Below are 23,917 nucleotides of genomic sequence, written 5' to 3'. Positions count from 1 at the left end.
AATTTCTCAGTTAACAAGAGACAAAATATATTAAACAATCCTTGGAAAATATCAAAATCATTCATGAACTGTAATCTCATAATAGTTAACCATTGGCAGGAAAAATCCCAGGCTATATTCTAAGTCTGGGTACTTATAAGTCACCTTGACCAGTCAACATTCACCTCACAACACACTTCACAATGCTATATTTTCCCCTAAAGAATAGTTGCAAAAACAAATCAGTGAAAATTCACACACAAAATAATCTGAAACTAAAATTTATTTATAGCTTTTAAAGCTGTAAGTTTGATTTATAGCTGCATAACATTTTAAACAGTCAGTAGTTATCCAGGTACCTGATAAAATATAGCAGTCTAAGAAAATAGTTATTTCAACACCCCTGTGGCCAATGATGAGTTTAGTGACAGGTTGGGATAGGCCAGCTCTAAGGAAAGTTTTCACTTTCTCTACTTTAGAGCAGTGTCTTTTAAGGTTATAATTAAAACATTTTAGAGTACTGCTAAACAAACCACCATGAATTGAATACTTGCTTATACTAAATTCTGCAGTCTCCAAAAGCATTAACATATTTTTAACTGTTTGATATTTATTTTTGTGTAGGTATGCATGCACAGATAAGAAATTACAGCCATTCACATGCCATGGCATGAGTTAGAGACAATTTGGGGAAATCAGTTCTCTTCTTCTACCAGTAGGTTTCAGGGACTGAACTTAGGTGGACAGGGCTTGGTTGCAAGCATCTTTACCAACTGAGTCATTTCACCAGTCCATATAACATATTTTTAATCCATTAAAAGAGAGCCTCTTTATTTACTGAAGTAGCAAGTAAATCACTGAATCTAACTAATTACATTATTTTATCTAGATCAACCCCTTTTTATATTTGTATTTTCTATATAAATGTCTTTGAGGAAAATATAAGTGGTCATTTCACTGGACTGAACTGACAATTCTATGTGATTGCTAAAGTCTAGTCAAGTCTTAACAGTCTACAAGCACAGACAATAACCAGGCAAATGACTCTAAATAAAGTCTTCTGGAAAATGGCAGCCATTAATAAGTGATGTACAAGAAACTTTCTCAGAATACCTGCATCTTCCATAATCATTATCTATTCTAGAATAAGACTTAATATGAATGTAGAATCACTTTACTTATACATTAATTAGCCAATCTGTAACTAGTTTTTAATGCTATATTGGTTTTCTTCTGACAAGCAGGGGACTTTTCTGAGTCAACAATAACATTTGGTACAAGATTAAATAAAAATTAAACATTAAACCTAAAATATACAATATGATGCAAAGAAACAGTGCAATTCTAAACCAGTAAGTAGTAATACTAAGATGAAATTATAACTCTTCCAGAAATATGGATAGTCAAGATATGGTGTGGGACAATTCTGTATTCTGTCAATTACGTTGTAAATAAAAGCTGATTGGCCGGTAGCCAGGCAGGACGTATAGGTAGGACAACCAGACAGGAAGTAGAGGCGGGACAATGAAAACAGGCATATTCTGGGAAGAAGGAAGCTCTCCCACAGTCCTACCCAGACACCGAAGAAGCAGGATGTGACCTGCCCCAATGAAAAAGGTACTGAGCCATGTGACTAACATAGATTAAGAATAATGGGTTAACATAAGTTGTAAGAGTAATAAGAAGCCTGAGCTAATGGGCCAATCAGTTTATAACTTATGTAAACCTCTGTGTGATTTTCTTTGGGGCTTACCGGCTGTGGGAAGTGGGCAGCACAGAAACCCCAACAAGCCCGCTCCTCATGTTACAAAGATATAACTTTTCTATGCATGAAAATGGCATCAAAAGTTTCTAATCCTAGGCTTTTTCTCCATAATCACTGGCTTTACCACAGTATAAAAAGAATTACACTAATGATTCTTTAAACATCAACATAACTACAACTGGTGTATGCATTATGAGAAATCTAATGCTCCTGAATAAAGACATAATAGAATCAGCTAGCCATAAATAGAATCCACTTTTAATAAGCTCTAGGATGAAAAGTTTCAACAAACATTTTAATAATAAAATTTCCAAGCACATTTGGAATAAGCATCATACTTATATACTGATATGAATTCTAAGAGAAGAAGATGAATTACATTTAAAGCAAGGAATTCTAAGTAACTGGCCAGGAAACCCTTAGTGAAGAGATAAAATACTACAAATGTAGAGAAGATACTACTAAATAAGGAGCTCAAAATGAAGATTAAACTGGTTAAATTATAAAGATAAACCAGAAAATACACAATGAAAAAGTGGAAATCAAGAGGTAAAATATGTTAAAATTTTAATTCTTTAAGTGTATTAAGTGCCTACTACTAGATAGGAATTAATTCCATTCAAACCTGTGACAAGCATGATGATTTAATGGCATATCTTTATAAAGAGAAGAGAAAGGGAATAGGAGCTTTTCTCATGAATGAACCTCTCCAACCCAGAAAATTCACAAAGTACATAGATAAAAGCATGAGGATAAAATTATAAAATGGGACATCCACTGACTAGTACAGAATACTAACAAAAACATCACATATACTTGATGATAAGTGTAAAATTACTTGTTCCAAAATTCCAAAAATATCAGTTCAATGTTTATTATTCAAATTCCAAGACAATGAAAAACAAAATGCTTCCCAAATATGCCTAGATAGCTTACCTATTCTTAACAACCCTGGAAGATATGATTAGTGAGTCTAAAGACCAGGCAACAGATAGCTCTCTAGGGCTTGTACAGTTTAAAAACTTGATTATTTAAATAAACCCCATATAAACCAACACTTATTTCAACCAAGTCTGTCTGTCCCTCCAGTGTACAGAAATACATCATAACTGAGCAGTTTCCACTAGAAATTTGCAGAATACATGTTTCTAACTTTGGGAGTATGTGTGCTGAATTTAAAACAAACGGCTAAAAACCCATGATGCAAGTCCCAAAGGTCAATCTGAAACTGAACAGCAGATACTGAAGGAGCTGCAAATTCAGAATTCTGATAACTGCTTTCCCATTTTTAAAACAAAAGTAAACAAAAATGTATCTACATTAAACAAAATAGCTATTGTTATAACACATATAACACATTTAATAAGAAGTAAATCTTATTAAAATATTAAACACAAAAGAATAACATATTTTACATGCATTTATAAATAAGAAAAATCATGCCTTTTTAATAATGACCACATAATTAATGAGCACATCATCAAGTATCAGAAATATAATCCATTCATTTGAAGATAGCTATATGTTAGAGAAAAGGAAATGTCCTAGTTTCCTGAAGAGGAATCAAGATAAAAATTTTAACAGTACAAGTAATTCTATGCCAAAAACAAAACAAACTCTATTCTAAAGTAGCAGTGCTAAGAGCCAATGTCCTAATAAGTACAGAGAATGCAGCCAAACCTAATAAAGAAGATATGGTATAAATTCAAGAGAAAGAAGCATGGCTTAGTAAATTGCAACAATTTATCCTTTTAAAATATTAAGAAGAAAGGAAAGCAGCTGATATTCAAACTAAACAAAGTGATTAATAAATTAATAAACTAGATGGCTGTGATGACATTTTCAGATTCTCCCTGCCAAATAATTTTCCAATATCAGTAATGAAACCCCCTAAACTAGCATAGTAAAATGGTATATTCCAAAAAGTTAGCATAGTAGAAATGATATCATATACTATATATTAAAAAATATATGTAAATATGGCTAATATTTCAAGACATTAAAATTTATAAGATTAGTTTCTTAAAATACATTGTTTGTCAGTATAAATACTGAAGTTACAAGATACTATTTACCAAAAAAGAAAAGCCAATAAAATCATAAAACTTTCAAATTGTACATATTCTGCAACATAACTGTTTTCACAACTGTAACATTTATAAGACATTTATTTTGTGTTTTTTTCATAATTAGTTTCTAGATATTCCATGGTTACAGCTGTGAACAGTTTTCAGAAAAAACAGAAATGGTTTTTGGCAACTTAAAAATAGCTTACTAACATTTTAACAGTAATAATAAAATTTTTCCATTAAAAAACAAAGCGAAATTTGATTAACGCAATTAATTCTGAACAGATACAATTCAATCTCTTAAACTTAAAGGCTTATTAGCCCACCAACTTTGAAAATGGGTAGCTCTTACAGGGTGAGCATTCTTTATTCAATACTTGACAACAGAAGTGTTTCAGATTTGTTTCTGGTAGATTTTTGAGTATTTTCATGTAAATACAATATTTTGGGGGTGGAACCAAAGACCTAAACACAAAATTCATTAAGATTCAGTTCTTTCTATGTCCCATTGCCTTGGGTGACTATACATAATACTTTCCGTGTACTTTTAACTGTGATCGGTCACACGAGAGCAGTGTGCCCTTTTCACCTGTTGGCATCAAGAGTTTTAGATTTTGGAGCATTTCAGACTTTAGATTTTTAGATCATCGATACTCAACTTTTAGTATACTCAGAATTACTAACATTTTTACATACTTAAACAAAAATCCATTTGAGTTTTTTGAGATCTTACCACTATTTTTATTGATATACTCTAAAAATTAGCTCATAAATCAAACTAACAATATGCTAATAAAGACAGACACATTTATGAGCCTTTTAAAAATTCTACATATAACAAATACTCTATTTTGAAGTTCTATCCCATGATTTTTTAAATAAAAGTTTCAAGTAAGTTTTGGTAATTTGCCATCTATTAGAAGGAAATCTGGGGCCGACTAAGAAGTCAGCCTGGGCTTACTGGTTCTCGACAAACAGCCACTCACGTAATTCCTTTCTGAGCTAAACAGGAAAAGCTCTAAGAAGTCTACCCGTGTTCTATATCAGCACATCAGGCAGTTTGCACAAGCTCACTGACAGTCACAGTGAGGAAGATGCTAAGACTCTACGCTACAGAGGGGGCGGACATGGGTAGCTCCACTCTCAGGCTCCCAAGTGACTGCACTGTAAAGACAGGATTAATTAAACCACCATGGGCAACCTCTTCCTAGCTGCAGCCTTACTATCAGCACGGCAAGACTTCCCACACTCACACCTCTCTGAGCTGCAGCCAGTAAAGAGCCTATGAGCAAAGATCCTCTGCCTCTTTTTTATAAGTATCTAATGATCCACTTCATTCCACCTTCACTGCCACCATCTGTTATCTTTTCCCTTAACACTGCCAAATGCCCCTCCCCCCCCGTTTGCTACACCTGATCTTGTAGAATCTGCTTTCTCTACAAGAATGAACTTCAAAGCCGTGTAAATTACATCAGTACACTCTAAACCTCACATAAACTTTCACTGTGAATAATAACACAGATAGACAGACAGACAGACAGACAAAGAGGCAGTCACTCAACAAAACAGAGAAATGGTTAAGTCTCACAGCACCAAGTATTAATAATGGAAATAAGCTGGGCAAGTTGACACACTCTTCACAGGAAGATCATAAGCAAATATTTTGGCTGTCCCCAACACCAAGATATTTTAAGGTTTGGCAGGACTAAGGAGTCCTACCAATTCTATACACAAATAACAATTTTCGACCCATAAGACTTGACATGTAATTTATATAGAACTCCTACTTCTAATTACCTGTACCATTTCTACCTCATATGACAACAAGAAAAGTTGTCCATAGTTTTAACAAAGAATGAAATTCCCAGGCATACTCATCATCTAAAGTGAAGGAATATTATGGTTTCTTTTATTTAAGTTTTATTTTATTTTTATTATTCTATTTATTTCCTAAGAATTATTCACCTATTGGATTAAAAAAAAAAAAAAAAAAAAAAAACAAGTCACCCAGCAGTGCTATACAGTAATTTGAGAAACAAAGGCACCAGCCAATTGGAAGTCTGCGTTGACTGCTGTTTTACTGACACTTTATATACACAAGAATCTAACTACTTCCTTGTGCCTTCTAACATTACTGTGTCTGAACACTAACATTTAAGACACAATTTATTATAAACTGCCTTCCTTTTATTTCACTTTCATATTAATGTGCTCATGTTTTTAATTGTATATATAGAAAGATTGTTATATTCATTCATTCATTTGAAAAAAGATTTGAGTTTTTATGTTCTAATCACTATTCAGGCCCTTTGGATACATCAGAGAAAAAAATTAAGTGCTTGACTGACGGAAAATGCAGTTCTTACAAATTGCACATGAAGCAGAGTAAGGCAGTTAGGGAACAAATGCTGTCAGGGTGAAGTGCAGAATGTAAAACTAAACAAGGTGGCCAGCAGACCCTACTGGGAGGATAAGGAGCTAGATAAGAAGCCAAGCATGGTGGACATGTCTTTAATCCCAATACTGGGGAAACAAAAACAAAAGCAGAAGCAGGTGGATCTTTGTGAGTTCAAGGCTAGTCAAGGCTACATAGTTGGACACTGTTTTTAAAAAAGCACAGTCTAAGCAAAGACTTGAGCTAGATAAGTGAAATAGTTAAGTACAAAAAGAGCAAAAGACAAAAGCTGGAAAAAAAGTGTGGCAGTATCAACCAATAGTCTACCCACAAATCTGCTTGGGGCTTGGTGGTGGTAGCGCACGCATTTAGTCCAAGCACTCAGGAGGTAGAGGTAGGTGGATCTCTGTGAGTTTGAGGCCAGCCTGGTCTACAGCGTGAGTTCCATGATAGCCAGGGCTACACAGAAAGACCATCTTTAGTGGCTGAGGGGAGGGGGTCTACTTAGGCTTTATTTTCAGCTATTTGAGACTGAAAATGACAATAGCAGTTGAGAAAATGTAAGTCACCATCAAGTGACTTAGAAAAGTCTGTAAAAAAACAGACTTCTGTCAAGAGAAAATCAGTTCTAATTGTTGCCATGTTGAGGTTGCAAACTATTTATAACATTCCAGTGAAAATACTAAGCTAGTACCTAGTAAATAAGGAGTATAAGAGAACAGTCCTAGACCAAGGTATTTTTTACTGGTTTTGGTGATTAAAGTACTGTTTCATAAAACCAAATACAAACTGTTAAACATAAACACACTAAACACATGCACACGCATGCATGCACGCATACACACACCTAACTACCCACTTCAAGGAAGGCTATTTGCTTTGGAAATTCTTTGGTCTTAAAGCACCTTTGGAGCCTAGTGTTGAGGTAGGATGTTCTGGCATATGCCTATCGGGCTAAGACCAGGAGGTAGCAAGTCTGGGGTCAGCCTAGCCTATAAAATTACTTTCTGTGTAGTTAAATAAACAAGTGAAGATAATTCTAATGAAAAGGAAATCTTTACATACATACCATTAATAAACAGTTTCTATTTCATACATACACAGTCATTCTTCCTTATACATATTTGTGGGGCAAAGGCACATACTAGAGCCTGTTCATGCTAAGCATGTTACTCTACCATTGAGCTACCAAACCCCATTCCCTAGACAGTCATTCCTAAATGAATAGAAGAAATGAAGAAGTAAGCCAGGTGGAATGGGAACCACACTAGTAATAATATTTAGAGTCAAAAAAATCTGAGATTTAGTGATTAATGCTACTGGGGATTTTGAAATGATCTCAACTTCCATCTTGATTTAGAACACAAAGTTGGTATGAATATAGAGTTTTGTATTATTGTCATATAAAGGATGGATATTGTCCAAACAGAGTACATGGAGTAGGAAGATAAGATAAAAGACCACGTCCTTCTCTGACTACGTTTGATGGATCAGCTTATTCAAGCCAGATAACACTCAAACATTGCTCCTTCCTGTCACAGTCAAACTGACAGAGAACATTATTGTCAATTTGATACCTTTGTTCCAATTTAGCTTCTAACTTGAATAATTCTTCTGAAACTGCTCTTATAAAGTTCCTAACTTGATATTCTCTCCCCTGTTAGTTAAAAGCTCTTTCCTCTCATTATCCATTCTTAGTTCCCCTAAGCAGAACTCTTAATGACTGTCCTCTGAACTCCAACACTTATGCCAGTATTTCCTTTGACCTAGCTACCCCTTTCACCCCTCCATTCTCTCTACACAATGGCTCTGACACCTTTCTACCTGCCCTCCACACAGCAATAATTTTTAAACATTTATCTTCAGCCAAATATAAGCACACAAGACAAATTCTCTGAATTTGAGGCCAATCTGGGGTATATAGGAAGTATGCAGTCAGACAAAGCTACACAGTAAAACCTACCTCTCGAAAAAAATTTTAATGTTTACCACCATCCAGACATACCTTCTGCTCTAAACCAGAAATGCACAATTAAAATATAATGTAGGTCATATGTGTAATTTTAAAATTTTAGTGGCTGTGTTAAAAGATAAAATGAAAGAAGTGGAATTAATTGCAAAATATTTAACACAATCTATTATGTTTTAATTTCATTAAACAATCAAGATTAAAAAAATCATTCTTGAAAGGGTTTTGTTAGTTTGTTTATTCTAAATAAAATATGTATATTTTATACCAGCAGTAGATAGCAAGTCACAATACCCATACTTCAGTGTTCAATAAATACACATGACTAATATACAATTTTGAAAGGTGCAATCCTATGCCATATCTATTCCTGTATGGTATATTCAAACGCAGATTCCTTACTTAAATATATTAATTACTTTTGGCCAAATAATCTTCTACCAAACTGTATAAATTGCTATAAACAAATCACAGACTTGCAAACAGAGACTCACGCAGTGACTCAGATATCTAGACGAGGGTCTACTGCTAACAGACAGATGAGCGCTAGAGAACTGAAATGGCCTCAGAGATCACAGAGCAAGTGAGGGACATCCTGCTACAATGAATATTCCTTAGGAATACACACCAACATTACTTAAGTAACTTCTTAAAATTGTATTTAATAAAGAAAAATCTCTGTAGTAATAGTGCACATTCAGGTCTGGCTAATGCTCAGAGGAGCCAGCCTGAAATAGAGTGTACTCATTTGTGTACACCTTAGGCTTATGCATCCCACACACCCTGTCATTCTTCAACACTTCTGAGTCCTGGTCCCACGTTACACTTTGAACAATGTAGCAGGGAAAGGAAACTGCAAGTCTAACTACTTAGGAAGAGGGAAGAGTTATTCCCCATGGATATTTTCAGAAAAATTTTTTAAATTTCAAGTATAACTATCAATACTTTAAGAAAAAATAAGAATTGTGTTTTTTAATTTTACATTTAGAAAAACAAGATAAAATCCAACACTGGAAAACCCAGAGGCATAAATAAATAAATAAATAAATAAATAAATAAATAAATAAAATCAACCAAAAAAAAAAGAATAAGACAAAAGGGGAGAAAAGCAAACTATTGGTACTTATAAAATGTAATCCAGCTTTCTTAAGGTACTTTCTTTAATAACCTTAGAAGACACAGGCTAAAGACCACAGACATTTCAAGTTCAAATTTAATATAAGAGAAACATGAAACTAAAATTCAACATATAACAATAGACTTAGAGGAGGTTTTATGTAAGTAAACCAAAACAACAGTTTTAAGTTATTGATTTCACTAAGGTTAAATTCACTTTAGGAGGTTTTTGAAAAACCTGGAATATAGTATTAATTCCTAAGTATTTCTAGAATTTTAAAAACTTTAAAACATTAAAATGATGTAGTTATAAAAGTTCCTGCAGTACAGCAGACAAAAGCTAAGTTGCCTAAAGTCTGTCATCATAAACTTATGTCACCAGACTCGGCATGCGGCTTAGCGGGAAAGCACTTGCACTATATTCTCAAAACCCTGAATTTAATACCCGGCAAAGCAAAAACATAAAATGAAAGGGCTATAATAAAATTAGTTCCAGAAGGAAAAAGGTAATAACTGAAAAACTGGAGTATCAAGCAATCAGACATTTATGATTTTGGGTTATATATATTTTATCAAGTAGTTCATAAAATCTTTAGCATCACTCAAGAATAAGTTTGGTCTATTAAGAAACCAAATCTAAAAATTAAACACTAAGTTACTTAATAAATTTCAAAGAACAGTAACAGTTCAGAAAGAGTCCAAATAAGTGACTTCAGATGGCATCAAGGAGTTATAGCCACGTACCCCATCACTTCCTACTGTTGCAGCTTACAGAGTTAATAGCATTAAATGCTGCTGCCCGTGAAACCAAATTCTTCTCCAAAAATATCATTAAAATCTATATCCAAGTGCTGTTAAATATTCTCACTAATCAAACAGAAGTAAAAGAAAGTTCTTAGAAAAATTATTCATTTGAGGACACATTGCAGTTTGAACTTTTAATTCAAAAAAGGGAAAGAACTGTTAGCCCATTGTATATTTTAACATATTAAATCTTGAATCACTAATCTGGAACGAAAGAAAATATTTTTAGAGCATTATAACCCCACACCTGAAAGACTTACCATTTTATCTAGATGTTCAATGGATCTATAAATCTCCCCCTGGGATTCATCATAGTAACTGTAACGGAACCTTTGACCTTGAAACAAATATCATGTACAAAATAAAATAGGGAAAAATTAGAAGCTAAAAAGAAAGCAAGCGCTTACCAAATAATTTCAGTTCTCACAAAAGGCAAAGCACAGCTTAAGCCTCTGCAAGAATCAATTCCCAAAAGCCCTCAACATAAAGATAAGAGGCATATTTGGGAAGGCAATAAAGAAATGACACATCACCAGAATTTTAAGATGTTAAAAACTATTTCATACTGCAGAAACTTTAAAATCACCAGCAATACAAGAATAAGGAAACAAAAGAGCTTAAAGTTAGAAGCATTGTTAAATATTCTAACAGTCTATCATTGATAGTAAACCCACAAAGATTATTAATCAAGAAAATCTGACTTCCAGAATACTATCTCATGTAAGAACTCAGTGAGTTTACCACTGCTGATCTCTCAGACAAAGCAAATGTGTGTCATCAATACTTGAAGCTTGTGTGATTTTTATGGCCATCATATTTTTAAGGAAAAGGATTGATACATATGCCTTATGCAATGTGAACAGAATTCACAAAAGAGTGAGTCAACTGTCCTACACTGACATGAAATCCCAGCTAAGAAGAGTGTTAGCACAAAATAGTCAATGTTCAGCTGTTCTTTAAATGCAGAGATTAAAAAGAAATTTAAAAAAAGAAAACAAAGATTCCAAAAATAAATTGCTTCCTAATATAATATGAAACTCAAAAACTAATACTCATAACAAATTACAGATTATTTAACTATGACGTGCTTGAGATACATCTAATATAGCTTTCAAGAGTACCATTCTTATTTACTTTTATGTTTCTTTTTAAAATTTTAATTATTTTTATGTATGCGGGTGTTTTGCTGCACATGTATCTGTTTACCACATGCATGCCTGATGCTTGTAGAGGCCAAAAGAGGGCGTCAGCTCTTCTGGAACTGCAGTTACAGCTGGGTATAAGCCACCAGCTGGGTGCTGGGAATCAAAGCTGGGTCTTTTGGAAGAGTAGCCAGTGCTCTTAACCACTGAGCCATTTCTCAGTCAATATTTTTCTAATTTTTAAAGCTTTGCCAAAATGCATTTCTAATGGTATATTCTTTGGGTACACAACTGTGCCTTAGGTGTCATGTCTAGAACTATTAATAAGTCCAACTTCTAGCCTCATAACTGAGAAAGCAGATTTGGCTGGATTATTATTATATTTTTAAATTTCCTGTTCATCTTATTGAAAACAGTATTGTACATATAATAGTCAGGGCAAAATTATAAAACTCTCTTTGGTATATTTTTTAAAAAACATTGTATAACTCAGTATTTCATCTGTTCATGCTAACCTTTTTTATGCTTATTTTCCTAAAATACAACATATTCTTTAATTTTCATATTTTAACAGTTTACATTATCTCCTAATGCCACTCAGTACAGTAACTACTCACTTCCCACAAAGCTATTGTTGAAGTTCTCTTATAACTGGTGTCCTAGAATTGGACAGGCTACAGTCTGCTGTCTCGGAATGTAACAACAACGATGACTGACTGCATGCATCCAGCCATGGTTTGAGACGTACTATAGTCTCTGAACTGGAAGGATTCTTAAAGACAACAATGATCACCTAACACTCAAAGCCTCTATATTTTAATTTATTTTATGTAGGTGCACGTCCAAGGGCACACACATGCTGCAGTGTATAAGTGGATGTCAGATGACAACCTGCAATGTCTGTTCTCACCATCTGCCTCGTGGGTCCCAAGGATCAAATTCAGATTTCAGGTTTGTTGGCAAGCACTTCTACTCATAAGGTCACCTTGCTAGCCCTCAACACCTTTATATTAAATACATCAAGAATTTCTTTCAAATTTTTTGAAAGACAGTTACTGCTCTCTTTTCTTTAGAGAATGTGTATTACACATAAGGACTGTCTGACCATGAAGACTGCAAAACTGGCCCTATTTTCCACACTTGCCGAGTACTTGTAACAAGAATACATAAAGCCAAATCTACATCTCAATCAGCCTAGCCTACTGACTCAACTCATTGGTACTATATTCATGTCTATTTCAAAGTTTTTTTTTTTTGCCAATCATTTTTGAGACAATTAAATGAACACCAAACAAGGAAATTCTGCTTCCTTGCCATTATTCTAAAAATAATATTCTAAAAGAAATAAAAGTACTCTTCCTCAACTCGCTCTTTGAAATCTGGGCTATTTCAGGTTTAAACAACTGTCCTCTCGTTTCCCTGCTTCTGGAAACAGTTGTTACTTTCAGCTATTATCTGTAACCCTGTGTCTATGAAAGACTGCTATTGCTGGGTGCTTTGTGACAGCCACTCCAAAGTCCTTGCTCCCTTCCAAGTGAGGAACTGTTTTCAAATAACAGCCCTGCCAGGAAAGCGATAGGGGTGACCGCATGTTTATGTGATGTCCTATCACACAGATAACATTCCAGCTAACTTTAAAGTATTGCTGAAGAAAGGCACAGATGTTTGAAATACTTTAAAATACTGGAATCATTATGCAATTTAATGCAAATAAGAGTATACACTGAAAACCAATTGGAACACATGTTTAGTATTTTGTTACCTGTTATTTTTTTTAATAAATCACATTTAGGGGTATAAAAGTTAAAAGATAAAGATGACTAGCTCATATCAATAAAGAACTAAATTTTCAGTACATGTAGCTCCTGAATATTTTACTCATAACAGTTCATAATGTCTGATATAATTTTTAAAATTGTACAAGTATTTTCAAATAATATGAACAACCCATTCTTGTTAATAGAGATACAGTATCTAATCTGAAATAACAGTTGCCTTCATATTACCTTAGCCTGGATGTATGTATGCATGCACAAAATCATACATATGCATGTGCACGCACACACAAATATGCAAGTCAACTAACTGCTGTTTGGAAACTGAGTTAAGATACCTATTATTTAAAAATAATTTCTCAAGATTTTGTTCATTAATAGAGTAAATGATTGTATTAGCATAATACACTGATGAAAAATGTACCTTTAGTTTTGAATCATTCATCTTAAATAAATTCTGCTTGCATGTATCTCATGAGAAAATATTTTATTCTGTCAATTTTTATATCTGACTTTCAGGGCAATTATGAAGCTGACTAGGAACAATCAGCTGTCTCTGTAACTGGAGGACAGGAAGTGTACACCCTTTTCTAAGTATGAATAAAGCATATCACATAGTAGAGAAAATTACTTACCTGAAACTTATCCTTTCAGAAGGTACACTGGGAAAATGGATTCTCTGAGCCCCTGTTTCAACGTCAAGTATGAGCTTTCTAGCTTTAAGAGCCATGGACACCGCCCTAGGGGCAGGACAAGCTCTGGAACTCCCTAGTGAGTATGTCAGTGGTTTCTTCAGGTGCCTTCCCTCAGTTCTTTTCAAATTCAAAAGATGAGAGGAAAAAATAACCCAAGGAAAAAAAATCCTGTAAAGCAGAAACCTTACTCTTTGAGGGAAGGAGGGTAGCTCATTTGTGAATCCATTCCAGAGCACGCTTTCTGAGAAAAAGAAATACAGGTAAGTAATTTTCCCATCTCCAAAGGTGACTGGTGATTAATGAGTGGATTCACAGAGTGTGGAGAGGAAGCTCCAAGGATGTCTGTTTAACACACAACAGTCAACTAATGAGGACAAACAACAATGGATGGTACAACAACCAACACTATGTTTTAAATATCTCAAAACAAAAAGAAAAAAATTAAATACCTCAACATTAAGCTATACACTAGCCTGCTGAAATAAGCAATGACCTAATAATGTTAATCAAAAAAAAAAAAAAATCAGGCAATAGGAAATTCTTTCAGCTATATGACCAGTAGAAGCTGTTCTTAGTACATATTTACTTATCACTTTGCTAATGGTGAGTCATTTTTCAGATGTTTGAACCCTTATACAAATCCATTAGGGAGATTATCAGGTCATTCTACAAGGAGGTCCTAAACCTGGAACACCTACACCTGAAATCACAGTCAAATAAAAAAATACTTCACAAAGGAAACACTATCTATGTTCTATCAAATAAGATCATCCTTCCTAACAACTAGATGCTGTCATCCGTTCATCCTGAATTCTGTTACAATGGGAAAGAAAAGTATCAGTCTTATTCCAACACTGCAAAAGGTCAAAAGCCTGTAATAAAGATGTACAAAGACTTGAGAAGACTAATGTATAGGCTTGGATAACATTCCATTTCAGGAATTAGCTAACATATTCAAATCAACTTAAGCATTTAGAAAGTAGAATTATCCTTGCGCTAAGAAACTTAACAGGAAAAAGAGTATATATGAATCACTTAATGAACAGTACAGGAGAAATCTGAACATAATAAAAATCTTACAAATACTTTGAGGAAGTAGCTAAAAGCTACTAAAAAAAAGTGATGCAATGCTGTGAGGCGCTGGTGGTGCACGCCTTGAATCCCAGCACTCTGGAGGCAGAGGCAGGCAGATCTCTCTGAGTTCGAGGCCAGCCTGATCTATAACAGCTAGTTCCAGGACAGGCTCCGAAACTAGAGAAAAAATAAAAGTGATATAATTCTAAGCAAATTTTAAATTGCTGAAGATACTATAGTAGATTATATTCATATCCTAACAAAATAGTGTCATAAACATTTACTTAGTAAATTTATTGGAACTGATTTGTAAAACCACCATAAAGGCAAATTAACAGAAGAGTACTTCATGTTTAAAAATTGTTAATAGTTTGCTAAAAATTATATTAATGAAAGCTATTAATCTAAACTTGGAAACAAATTTCTGTGAAGGCATAAAGCAAATAATAATAGTATATATGAAGAATGTCAGACTTGAAACTTGGGAAACAATAAAAATTTACTAATTAGATAACTGAAAGAAGTACAGGCAAGTTTCTCCTACACAGAACTATTCAGAACTTAGTAAGTATGTTAAATACTAAGAGAACTTGATAAGTATATTACTTATTAATAGAACTTTGTATTAAGATTAAAAATTAATTAAGATTAAAGAAAATAAAAAGTTAGTAGCTAAGGCGAAAATTATTACTATTATCGCATACTGTGATGCTGATATGCATTTTTCTGTGTCTAAGATGATGACAAGCACAGACTAAAATGCAGAGCTACATCTTAGGGGACTCTACTGAGGAGACTGAAAGAACAAGATCACAGAATGTAGCTTCTTGACCCTCCCATGTCTTGTTTCATTCCAAAAGAACACTAAAATATTTTAGTCTCTCTGCTTTTATCCCTCTGGTGTCTCTTTAAAGATTAATATCTATTAAAGCAAAATAAATGTTTATAGAAAGAACTCAGTTTTGTAAAGGGACACTGGCCAGTAACAAGGAGACTACACTTCCAGTTTATCAATCAGCTTCCCAACCACCTCTATGAGCAAGGTTTTCACTATTTCCACAAAAGCTAGATCAAAAAACAAAGAGAATACCCACCAATAAAAACAGCACTACCAGTAACCTAGTTCAATAAAAACAAAGGCCTACTATGTATAGCTACCTGAGTAATTTGTGAGGTATACCACACTCAAGCTAAGTAATTATACTTCAAAAGCCAGCTACTTAAAATTATGAAGAGCCTAAAGCAATGAAATGTTTAAGATCTACCTATATACTGAAGAGCTGAATTTCTCTGAAATTACTGAGAATTCACCCATTATGATTGCTTTTATATTGTTAAAAAAACAAACAAACATGTGCCATATCTTTACAAGCAGGAAAAAAAAGCATGGTGCAGTGGTACATGCCTCTGATCCCATTTAGGGAGACAGAGGCAGAAGGATGCAAATCCAAGGCCAGCCTGGGATGGCAAGATTCTACAAGAGGGGGAGAAAGGAGAAAGAAAAAGAAACGAAACATCAACTGTCAAAGAGAGCTAAATTGTTGACACGAAATATAAATTAGAAATATATGAAATTTGATTCCTACAATGGCTTAACTTGTAGTTGGCTAATGATTTAGCTTAATAAGAATGCAAAACAGAAAGTGTTATGCTTTACAAAGTGACAATTACTACTTCCTTCAATGTCAATTTTCAAATATTATCCATGTCACACCTAACACTGTCTGCCATACTACTGGCCAAATCACCCAGAAAGACTTTGTGCCTTTTGTAAGTAGTAAAGTGAGCACTTAATGAGATTTAGTGATAATTGTGTCAGCTAAATATGGAGCACTAGAAAAAGCTCCATCACATAATCACTGAATGTAAACACACAAGCTTGGATGGTCTTCATTGCTAACATTTCCCAGCCTTAGAAATTTCTGAGGCTTTTTCTTTCTTTTTATAATTATCACCTGGAAATCCTATATTACAACTGAAATATTAATGTTTTTAGAAACCTAGGAAAAACAACCTATAACTTTCTAAGAATCTTGTTTAGCTATAAAAAATTATTTTTTTCTCTCAACTATAAAATAACATATGTTTGCATTAAATATTCTTTATTAGCCAGGTGGTAGTGGTACACTCCTTTAATCCCAGCACTCAGAGGCAGAGACAGGCAGATTCTGAGTTTGAGGCCAGCCTGGTTTACAGAAGGAGTTCCAGGATAGCCAGGGCTACACAGAAAAAAACATATCTCAAAGAAGAAATAATAATTCTTTATTGGTGAGGTAAAAAGGATGATGACCCACACACATGTAAATCAGGAATATTACATCTATCATCCAGGTATGGTGGCTCACACCTGCAATCTCAGCACTTAGGAGACAGATGCAGGAAGACTATGTGTAAGTTTGGGCTAGCCTGGGTAACACAATGAAAGCTTGTCATAAAACAAACAAAACTCCCACACTTTATGCAAGTTTAGTTGTGGTTGCCTATATTGCCAACTAGAAAGACAATCTGGAGAACACCATCAAGAGAACAGTATTAAGTGATTCATAAGAGCCTTCAAAATTAAAATAGGAAAAATATTTGCTTCATAATTATTAGTTACAAAACATGAGCATGTCATGTTCCTGAGAAAAACTCACAACACTGAGAAAAGCAGTTCTTTTTCCTAACAGTACCCAACTATGACTAGATTTCTAATTCCTGAGTCAGGAATTCCCTTCTAAGCCTCTACTTGGACCCTAGAGTCTAAATAATAGTTACATGAATAAAAAATTACTTCTGCCAGAAAGAATAATGCAAACTAGACAGTTGAATGAGTTACTGAAGAACCCAGGAAGTCTTTAGAAGGAAGCTCAGTTACCCAAACAACCTAAGGATGGGTTTCTAACTTCAATACTATAGACACTTTGGACCAGACATTTCTTTCATTGGGTGGAGGTTGTGGATTGTTCTGTGTATTCTAAAATGTTTAGCAACTTCCCTGAACTCTACTCATTTGATACCAAAGCCTCACACCATCCTTCAAACCCCTTCCCAGTTGTGACAATGAAATCTAAACGGTCTCCTGGTATTCTCAAACTTTCCCTTGGAGGAAAGCCATACTCATGGAAAACTAGTGCAAACAGTGCTAATAATTTACATATTCTAATATTTATACCATGGAAGAGAGTCAAGTAGAGAGTACAACTTAAGAAATCTATTCAGAGAAGGATGCAAGAGAGAACCCAAGCAAGGCAGGTAAAATGCTGACTCAGTTCCCACAAGAGAAAGCAAAGGGCTCCCTAAATAACTCACTAAGGATGTTGTCAGGCATCCTACTGTCTTATCCTAAAAAGTTTGGTTTTATGCTCCCTTAAATAAAAGTGAAAGAGTATAAACAAATAGATATGACTTAAAATAGTGAAGAAAAGAGTCAAAGAGATAGAACTTAAATATTCTGAAACAGTTAAAAGTAAATGAAAGCAAATAGCATTTTAAGAATGCAAAATCAGTCTCCAGGAAGGGGATATCCACAATGCATCACTTCTTTATGATCTAGCCGCTGCAAATCCCCTTCCCTCTTAGTTCACCATAACCACAAACCCACTTATGAATCCTTCTTTTTATAAAGCATTACCAGTGAAGATCACAGTGCTGATAGCCCATATGTTCTAGTATTAGAGGGCAACTCAAAAAACTGACTGAAATCGTGGACAAAAAAATATTCACCAAAAGAAAAAAGAGAGACTAATTACAAAAAAGGATAATCAGAGAAGGAGTACTCATCTACATTGTTAAGAATTTGTTCTATCTACCAAACCTGACCTCCAAAACCCTACACCATACATATGTACACAAATATGGGGCTAAGAGATTTAACTCCCGCTAACAGAAGTGTTCAAAAGCAAGGATGCCCTCACAGTGTGAATCCAACTGTACCAGTCGCCTTTGGAAATGGACCTATCTCCTCTCCTGACCCTTTTTAAATGACCAAAAGGCTGTTTATTCACTTTTAAACGTGGCTGCTACAAATAAAACTTTGTGAAGAGTGATAAAAGAATTGAGAATCGGAGCTTGGAATGAAAAGAAACCTTTAACCACAAATACATAGCATCTTCCGTATGTTAAAATCTAGGACTTACCCCAGTGGCAGAAATCAGAAGACACCACAAAGAGATTACTAGGATCCGCTAGATATTTACTGAAGAGTTTTCCGAATTCCTGTTCTTTTGACTCACTCAGAGCTCCAACCAGTACAGGAATAATGGTAAACTCATCTTTATGGCTTAAAGAAAACAGAAAAAATAAAAATACAAGTCATTTAAGCTGTTTAAAATTAAAAATATTTTTCCAATTGTGTTGGCACTAAAAAGTGGAACATTTACTAATAATAGTGATAATAGTAACATTTTATTGTTGAATTCTAAAAAAATCTATAAAAGAAATTTTTAAGGAAGCTGATTTAAAAACAAGTAAAGAATACTAAAAGTATCTATTTAAGTTACCAAAATGTACATACTACTTTAAGGGAAGCTACTGTACTGCTAGGTATAAAATATGTCCAAAAATAAGTCCACCAGATCATCCCAAACTACTCACAAAGCATATAGTCACCTACCCAGTCCTGCCATTTCCACAGAGCATTAAAGTCTTCATCTACTTTAATTTGATCCTATAAACATACACCATTTTTGACGCTTATTCTATAAACCTACCAAGCGTGACCTACAGAAAGAACTTGAACTTGGCTCCTATGAGATTCGTAGACTGCACTCTTACCACTTACTTAGCCCTTACAATCTGATACATGCCAGCCTCGACACAACTCAAATTTCACTGACATCCATGTTAACAAAAGAATTAAAGGATATATTCATTTCTAGTACACCCCCAAAGGCACACCCACCCACCCACATCATTTATGGTATATCCAGTTCCTTCTGACTGACAAATTAATGGAAAAGAAACAAAACAGATTAATAACTATGATTTAAGTGACTGATTTAAGTAATTGTGATTTACTTCATTTTATAAAATATTTCACTATGATAGGATCGTGTATATATATTCAGTATTACTTATATACCAATTATCCTAAGAGAGTTTTAGAAGCATGAACTATGTTTGTCTAAACTTGTTTTGAATAGGACTTTATAAATTCAGCTTTATAACCACTACTTTTTTAATGTTAATAACCAGACACAGGACAAACAGACTTCAAAAAAAAGGGTTTGTTTTTAATACTAACTTTAAGTAATCTCAAAATAAATGTTGACTAAACTACATACCACGACTCCCACAGCAGCCCTCTTACCCTCGTCAACTGCGAAATAAACAGATCATACAGACTCCAGTCCCTCTGCAATGCAGGGGCTCCTTGGGCAGAATCTGCATCTATGGTGTAAGGAAAAAAAAAAAAAAAGAAGCTGGCAGAGGAAGCTGCCATGGGGCATCTCATTCTGTGATTCTTACTAGTTTGCTAAGTAACTACACAGAGCAAACAAGGGCTTTCTCTACAATCGGGTTAATTATTAATTCAAAGAATGTTGGCATCTAATAAAAATTTGGTAACTGCCATGAATTAGTCTAACCTCAAAAGTACCTCCAAAAATAAATAACAAAAAACATCAAAGAGATTGCAAATAATTATAATACGGTAGGGAAGTAGCTGTTTTGCAAATTATAAGGAGCAAAGGAAAGCCAGAGAGATGAGTTTAGGGATCATCCCTAAGGCACTTAAAATGATTGCCCATATCTTTAGAAGGATCACACCTACAAAAGGTATTTGATAACAGTTATCACATGACGCATATAGTCATAAAGTGTCAACTACAGATGGCTTGCTCTGAGACACAACAAATCTACTCTCCACAGACCCACCATCAAAAAGAAAAAGTCTAGTCCTCCACAGAAACGGGAGGGGTTGGGATCATTGAATTGCCATTTCTTAAAACTTTTCTCTGTCTTCATGAGCATGAATTATAATAAAAGAACACTTGACTTTGAAGAATAAGTACTAGGACTGGAGAGATGGCTCAGCATGTAAAAGCACTGGCTGCTCTTCCAGAGGAACCAGGTTCAATTCCCAGCACCCACATGGTGGCTCACAACTGTCTGTAACTCCAAAAACTGACACCTCACACAGACATACATGCAGGCAAAATGCCAATGCACATAAAATAAAAATAAATGATAAAAAAGAAAAACAGGGCTGGAGAGATGGCTCAGAGGTTAAGAGCATTGCCTGCTCTTCCAAAGGTCCAGAGTTCAATTTCCATCAACCACATGGTGGCTTGCAACCATCTGTAATGAGGTCTGGTGCCCTCTTCTGGCCAGCAGGCATACACACAGACAGAATATTGTACACAAAACAAACAAATAAACAAACAAATAATAAAAGCTTCTGTTAAAAAAGAAAGAAAAATAAGTACTTTTAGATTTTAAAATCTAAGTTCTGAAGTTGGATTTTCCAGTAAAGTATAAAATCTGCCCACAGGAAAAAACCATAAAACCAGGTAAAGCTTTTAAACAGCAATTTTTGTGCACTTAAGTCAACTCAAGAGTAGGAAACAACACGCCTCTTCATGACAGAGAACAACTTCCTGTTATGAGAAGAAACTAGACATTTGAGGTGAAGTTAATCACACACACCATGCCTGAAATGCTGGAACAGTGGCTCAGCTGTAGAGTGCTTACACAGAACGACAGAAGACAACCCAGAAAAAAGTCAGAGGAGAAATGGAAACCACTGAGCTTGTTTGACTATGCTCCCCAAAGCACACGACACCCCTAATAGACGGTGACAGCATCCTGAGTAGAACCTATAGGCAATCATTTGCTAAACACTAAACTACAATCACTGGTGAGTCCTTGAGAGCTAAGTGATCAACAGAGGTGCACAGAGGGAAAACATTCTGCAGCTGGAACTCACACAAAATGCTAAATAATAAAGTCTGTGGGGAGAAAATAAATAAAACCAGAATTACTACATGGCTACGTAAAATGTACAGTTCAAGAAGAAAAAAATCCACATAAAAATTAAAAAAGAGCAAACTAAGACACTCTACAAAAAAATAGCCAAGAAATGTTATTAAGATCAGCTCAGTGCTTAGATTCGATTTCAAAATTATAAGAAATATATAATCAGAAAATTAAAGAAAGCTATTTAAAACACATTAAAAATGTGTGCGTGTGTGTGTGAGCACCTGTGTATAGTGTGCCATGAATAAACCAATAAGGAATATCAACAAAGTAATCCAAACTGGGTTTTAACGAGTGGATCACTAAAACAAGTACAATAACTGAATGAAAAAATTTCCTAAGTGGGCCAAAAAACAGAATTAATGTTTAATAAGGATGAATGTTTGCAATCAAAACTGGACTCAAACTACTCAGCAGTAAAAAAAATGACATCTTGAATTTTGCCTGCAAATGGATGGAAATAGAAAACATTATCCTGAGTGAGATAACCCAGACCCAAAAATACGAATATGGTATGTACTCACTCATTAGTGGACTCTAGCCATAAACAAAGGACACTTAGCCTATAGTTCGCGATCCTAGAAAAGCTAATAAGGTGAACCCAAAGAAAAACTTATATAGACCCTCCTAGAAATTGGAAGCAGACAAGATCGCCAGGCAAAAGTTGGGAGCATGGGAGTGGGGTGGGGTGGAAGGAAGGGGAGAAGGAGAGAGAGAAGGGAGAAGGGGAGGGTTGGGGAGAGCTTGGGGGAGTGGGAAGGTTGAGATGGAGGAAGGATGGATATGGGAGCAGGGAAGCAGATATCTTAATTAAGGGAGCCATTTTGGGGTTGGCAAGAGGCTTGGCTCTAGAAGTGTCCCAGGTGTCCACAGGGATGTCCACAGCTAGGACCCTGGGCAGTGGAGGAGAGGGTGCCTGAACTGGCCTTGTCCCGTAGTCAGACTGATAACTATCTTGAATATCACCATAGAACCTTCGTCGGGGGACAGATGGAGAGAGAGACAGAGACACACATCAGAGCACTGGACTGAACTCCCAAGGTCCAGTTGAAGAGCAGAAGGAGGGAGAACATGAGCAAGGAAGTCAGGACCGCGAGGGGTTGGTCCACCCACTGAGACTGTGTGCCTGATCTAATGGGAGCTCACCAAAGTCAGCTGGACTGGGACTGAATGAGCACAGGATCAAACTGGACCTTCTGAATGTGGCTGACAATTGGGGCCGACTGAGAAGCCAATGATAATGGCACTGGGATTTGTCTGCACGTACTGGCTTTTTGGGATCCTATTCTCTTTGGATGCACACCTTCCTAGACCTGGATGGAGGGGGTAGGGCCTTGGACTTCTCACAGGGCAGGGTACCCTGCCCTCTCTTAGGACTGGAGGGGGAGGAGAAGAGGGTGAATCAGGTAGCAGAAGGGAAATGGGAGGAGGGGAAGAAGTGGAAATTTTGGATGGAATTATTTATAAAGCAATAAAAAATAAAAATTAGAAAAAAATGGACTCAAGAGACCAGGTATAGCACTGCACCAGCACTGAGGAGGCTTTCAGAAGAGGATTGCAAGGCAAGACCAAGACCAGCCCAGGTCACAAAGAAGACCTTGTCTTAAACTAAGGGGACAGGGAAAAAAAAAGATTATTTTAAAATATTATCCAATTTGAACAGAAAAAAATACTGAAGAAATATAAAGAGAATTGGGGAACTTAAGACAATATGAAGCATCCAAACTAGCACCAGTCCCAAACAGACAAAAGAAAAAGGAATAGTTGCTGAAAATGTTCTAAATCTCATGGAAAACACTAACCAAACAAATCTGATAAAACAGAATTAAAAATAATAAAATAAAAATAAAAAGATTCTGACCTACTCATTCAAATAAAGATAAATGAGGTTTTGCCACCAAAAGAAATATACACCTTCTGCCTCACACAGTCACAAAAGTCAGTTAAACTGGAACCAAGAATTTTAAGAGCAAAACCTGTAATTCATCTAGTCCATGGGATCAGGGAACGTCTTTTTTCCTTTTTTTTTGGGGGGGGGGGGGGGGAGGTAGGATTGATTTGATTTTTCAAGAGACAGGGTTTCTTTGTGTAGCCCTGGCTGTGCTGGAACTCATTCTATAGACCAGGTTGTCCCCAACTCACAGAGATCTGCCTGACTCTGCCTCTCAAATGCTGGG

The 23,917-nt window shown here is 35.3% G+C and overlaps 1 protein-coding gene across 3 annotated transcripts in view; it reads right to left on the bottom strand.

Moving 5' to 3' along the window:
• Positions 1–23,917, bottom strand: part of Memo1 (mediator of cell motility 1) — a 96,829-nt gene that overhangs the window by 2,232 nt on the left and 70,680 nt on the right. For 2 of the 3 annotated variants that reach the window (XM_038318378.2, XM_038318379.2), the window contains 2 exons: positions 18,902–19,044; positions 10,358–10,434 (listed from right to left, as the gene is read on the bottom strand). In XM_038318378.2, coding sequence (XP_038174306.1) covers positions 10,358–10,434; positions 18,902–19,044 — 220 coding nt within the window. The remainder of the gene's footprint in view (positions 1–10,357; positions 10,435–18,901; positions 19,045–23,917) is intronic. The other variant, XM_038318380.2, reaches the window with a different exon arrangement.

Source organism: Arvicola amphibius, chromosome 2 (assembly GCF_903992535.2).
Source record: "Arvicola amphibius chromosome 2, mArvAmp1.2, whole genome shotgun sequence".
Taxonomy (NCBI): domain Eukaryota; kingdom Metazoa; phylum Chordata; class Mammalia; order Rodentia; family Cricetidae; genus Arvicola; species Arvicola amphibius.
The sequence above is the reverse complement of the archived record's forward strand: the minus strand, read 5'-3'. Positions and strand labels throughout refer to the sequence as shown.